The sequence below is a fragment of the Myotis brandtii genome, unplaced genomic scaffold (genome assembly GCF_000412655.1).
Source record: "Myotis brandtii unplaced genomic scaffold, ASM41265v1 scaffold398, whole genome shotgun sequence".
Taxonomy (NCBI): Eukaryota; Metazoa; Chordata; class Mammalia; order Chiroptera; family Vespertilionidae; genus Myotis; species Myotis brandtii.
Window position 1 is genome coordinate 2,219,587 of NW_005365280.1, and position 4,753 is coordinate 2,224,339.

Consider the following 4,753-nt stretch of genomic DNA (forward strand, 5'->3'; position numbering starts at 1 on the left):
CTGGGCGGCGGGGCAGGGTCGGTTTTACACGCGTAACTGCTGTGCTCCTCCGAGGGATGCTCCTCCACTCGCGCCGGTGCCGGTGTCCCAGCCTTAGATGCCCAAAGTGCACGGAGGGCTATACCGTTTCTTTTCCTTTAGGCCTGGCATTCCGAATCGATGCCCTTACTCCTGTTAACGCGTGTAAAGGAATTTCTGCTCCTTAAATTATCCTCTTGATTTCCACGCTCTGGAGAATGAGATTCACAGCTGAATTCTCAGATGGCAAACCTACGTGGGGGTGGGGGTTAGGGAGTTGACGGCAATGCTGGAAATAACCAGGCGTGGATTTATTATAGAATATATAATATAGAAATAACAATTCTATATTTTATATTAGGTACAGTGGAACTGATGGATAGAAAAGGAGATTTATGTAAATACAAATGGAGTTATGAACCTTTGGGCCTAGCTGAGTGATCTTTATGTTGTCTGTTTATGTCTGTATGGGAATTAGAATATTTTGCATTAGTTACAGTTTTTCATTTAGTTTCTGTTTATTCAGCTTACATATATATGGGATTAGAATAAGTTTCTGAATTTGATCCCATTCAGAATTTAGTATGACAGATTGATTTATTACATAAAAGCAAGACAAACTAAATGAATAAGAGGTAACACAGGGATTTACTTTGTACTAGTTTTCTATATATAACATTGGTTTTGTGTCATAGGCTTGTGATCACCTGGATTCTCATTTGAGTCCCTAGTGAAATTCATGGAGTACCTTAAGTAATTAAATTTATCTGTGAAATCACTTTTTAAACAGAGGTGAAAGCAAACTTTTAAATTCTTCATAAATAGTGGAGTATGCTATATTTTAATAAAACGTACTTTCAGTGGAGCCAATGCTAGTGCTTGTTGCAAGGTTTTTTTTTTTATTAGTAAGTTGTACCTTGACTTTACATTCCCCATTTGTTTACCTAGGTTGGGTCCCAAGGCCTGTGAAATTATTAGTTTTCCTAACTTTTTTTTTTTTTTTTTATAGGCAGAGAGTATGTTATTCCATCCTTGGCCCACAGATTTATGGCAGAGATGGTGGATTTCTTCATTCTCTTCTTTATAAAAGCAACTATTGTCTTAAGCATTATGCACCTCAGTGGAATAAAGTAAGTTAAGACTATTTGCAGGAAGGTTTATTAAAACCTATCTAGAGATCTCATTTTGTTAAGTTCTTTTTATGCCTGCATGTGACTGTATGGATAATTGGTTTGCCAATGTCATGATTTCTTTATAGGAGCTTTGTGAGATTTTTTTCTTGTTAGTTTTAAGAAATAACTACAAAAAAGAGAATAACACTTAATAAATTCTGCCAGATCTGTGGGAATCTCACCTATCAAAAGTAGGTAAAAGGAGCCCAAAGCCTGGCTTGATTTTATTCAGCTATTTTCTTAGGCAGAACTCCTTTCCCTCTTACTATGCATAAAGAGGTTTTGGTAGATGAACTATTAATAATCAGCTAGATGGCATTTCCAAATGGGATTGCTTATACTATCAGGAAAGTCCCCAAGTGAACTGCAAAGTAAGCCATTTGTTTAAATAATCCCCCCTTCACATTAATAATCATAGTAATTTATTACTCACTAAGTACTCTCTACATGTTAGGCACTGAACTCACCTCTTTTTTTCTTCAGAGCCTTAGACTGTAAATGCCTGTCTCCTCCATGAATGTCCCCTCCTCTAGACAAAAAATATCTCCTTTATTGGGCTTGCTGGGTACTTTGGCTTCTGGGTTCCCAACTTTAGTCTTCTCGCAAAGCCCCTCTATGACAAAGCGAAGGGACCCCTTACTGAGCCTTTAGATCCCAAGGCCAGCATTCTCACCCCTTTAATGCTCTAAAAACTGCTCTGACCTCAGTGTCTTCTCACCTCCCCCTTCCCAAAGAACAACTTTCTTTTGAGCTCACCTCTTTATAGGGATTCTTTCTTAATCTTACCACCATATGAACCACAGAGCTTAATACCTCCATTTTATAGAGATTGAAATTTGGGTTTACAAGAAGTTAAGCCTAGAATTTACTCAGTTACAAAGGTAATAATAAGTGACAGAATCAAGATACAAACCCTTGTAGTCAGATTTCAGGGCTCTTTCCAGGAACCTGAGTGTTACTGTGGTTCCTTCTCTCTCTTCCTCTCCTACCCTCTACATATCCAAATACCAACTCCTTTCTGTTGAATCTCCTGAATAGCCTTCAACCCAGACCATTTTTTATCATCATTGCTTTTCCCTAGTCCAGTTACTGTCATGCCTTGCCTGGATTATGGCAGAAGTTTTCTAACTGGTATCTCAGTCTTGTCTCCTGTTTTATCTCAATCCAGTCTCTGATATAAAACCAAAGAGATCATAAATTGATTCTGCTCCTTTCCTGCCTTAAAATCCTTCCTTCAGTGGTTCCTCATTGCCATCAGGTAAAGTTTTTTTTCATATGGTTTAACTTTAAGTAAGATGCCCTTATTTCTTAATCATTGTTACCACTCATACTTAAGATTTGAGTCATATCAAACTGCTTATAGCTTCCATCACTCTTGCTTCAAGTTTTTCTCCCTTTGTTAGTTCCTCTCTCTGAAACTTCTCCCTTATTAGTCTGGCTAACTTCTCTTCATCCTTCAGATCTCAGCTTAAATGTCACTTCTGGGGAGCTTCACAAGTTAAATGTGCCTGGTATGTGTTTCCATAGTACACTATAATTTCCTATCGCAAGTCTTCATCTCACTTTATTACCACTTATTGTTCTACCCTCCCTGCTTGGTTAGAGTCCCATGAAAGCAGAGACCATGTTGAATTCACTCACCAGGGCTAGTACAGTGCCTGCTCATGATAGTGCTGCCTATTTGTTGAATAAGCTGTTTTGTGAAACACCTAAAGATTAGTTTAGAATTTGAAATAAAGTCTGTGACTAACACTAATGGGGGAAAAAATCAATGCAACTGCTCTGATAATTCTTTATAACCCAACACTATTATTTTGTGTAGGGATATCTCTAAGTTTGCTATGCATTATATAATAGAAGAAATAGATGAAGACACATCAATGGAAGACTTGCAGAAAATGATGGTTGTGGCTCTTATATACAGATTACTAGTTTGTTTCTATGAGGTAAGCTACTGACTTCAGCAAATATTAATATTTAACTGTCTAATTTTAGTTTATCAACCCAAAACCAGTGGAAATTTAGTTAATCGTGTATTTGTCAAATGTCTACTTTTTCAAATTTTCTTTAACATAAAACTTCTCAAGTTAAAAAAAAACACCTTTCTGCCCTGGGCACCAGTGTGGCTCAGTTGGTTGGAGCATCATCCCATGCACTGAAAGGTTGCCAGTGTGATTCTTGGTCAGGGCACATACCTAGGTTTCGATTCAGGTCCCTAGTATGGGTGCGTACGGGAGGCAACCATCTCTCTCTTTCTCTCTCTCTTTTTCTCTTTCTTCTCTCTCTCCCCTCCTCTCTCTCTCTAAAATCAGTAAAATATATCCTTGAGTGAGGATTAAAAAATAAATTTATTTTTAAAACTTTCTGAGTGGAGACATTTTATAATTTCGTTGTAATATATTTTAGTCTCATGGTCCAAAGATACATTTATAAATTGGTTGTGGAAATTGAGATGTATTTTTCCATAGAAACAACTGGATCATAGAGAAATATTATAGTAGACAACTGGTAGTATTGAAAATGATCTCTTACATCTTCAGTAATACGCATTAAAAGGTTAACCTTTGAGTATTCTGTGAAATTCCTCCAACTTGAAATTTTTAAAACATGAATAATATGGCAGGAAAATTTAGCCTTAAAATTGGTGTGGTTGAGCCCTAGCCAGGTACCTCAGTTGGTTAGAGGGTCCTCCCTGTATGCCAAGGTTGTGGGTTCAATCCCCAGATAGGGCATATACAGGAAACAACCAATGAATGCATGAGTAAGTGGAACAACCAATCAATGTTTCTCTCCCTCCCCTCTTCTTTCTCTAAAATCAGTTTGAAAAAAATTAAAATTGGTATGGCTGAGCTAGTAAATTATTTTTAAATTATCCTTCTTTCCTTAGATAATTTGCATTTGGGGAGCAGGCGGAGCTACCCCAGGGAAGTTCCTGCTGGGGCTTCGAGTTGTGACATGTGACACGTCAGTGCTTATTGCACCAAGTCGGGTTTTAGTGATTCCTTCCTCAAATGTTAGCATTACAACGTAAGTTCTTATCTTAATCTACTATATACTTATAAAAATGATAAATTTTTAAGTAATCAATACAGTTCATAAGTTATACCATTTAATATAGTATTTTTAAGATGTTGGTATTTTTTCTTCATGGCATCTACACTAATAAAAGAGAAACATGGTAATTGGCGTACGACCGCTACCCTTCCCATTGGCTAATCAGCATATCCTTATGCAAATTAACTGTCAGCCAAGATGGCAGCCGGCAGCCAGGCAGCTGGAAGCAAGCAGGGAGGCTCACTTGCTCCAGTGACTGCAGACGCCAACGTTCCCCGCCTAACTTGCCGGCCTCTGAGTTGCAACTCTAAGCAACTATGTACTATGTTGCAAATGTAGAAGCTAAACAAAAGCCCAGAAACCAGCTTTCAGCCTGCCGGGATCTCAGAGCTGAAGTTATACATTGTTTCGATTATAGAACGGCAAACAAACCAGATACCAGCTTTCAGCAGCGGAAGCCTCACAGCTAGAGCCAGAGCTAAAGCTGGCCCAGAATAAAATAAAAAAAA

General features: G+C 38.0%; 1 protein-coding gene across 1 annotated transcript in view; it reads left to right on the forward strand.

Annotated features, from left to right (window-relative positions):
• The first annotated feature begins 318 nt into the window (after nt 1-318).
• FAM8A1 (family with sequence similarity 8, member A1) overlaps nt 319-4,753 on the forward strand; it is an 11,674-nt gene continuing 7,239 nt past the window's right edge. The window contains exons 1-3 of the mRNA XM_014545186.1: nt 319-1,148; nt 3,013-3,136; nt 4,078-4,217. Coding sequence (XP_014400672.1) covers nt 1,066-1,148; nt 3,013-3,136; nt 4,078-4,217 — 347 coding nt within the window. The 5' untranslated portion in view covers nt 319-1,065. The remainder of the gene's footprint in view (nt 1,149-3,012; nt 3,137-4,077; nt 4,218-4,753) is intronic.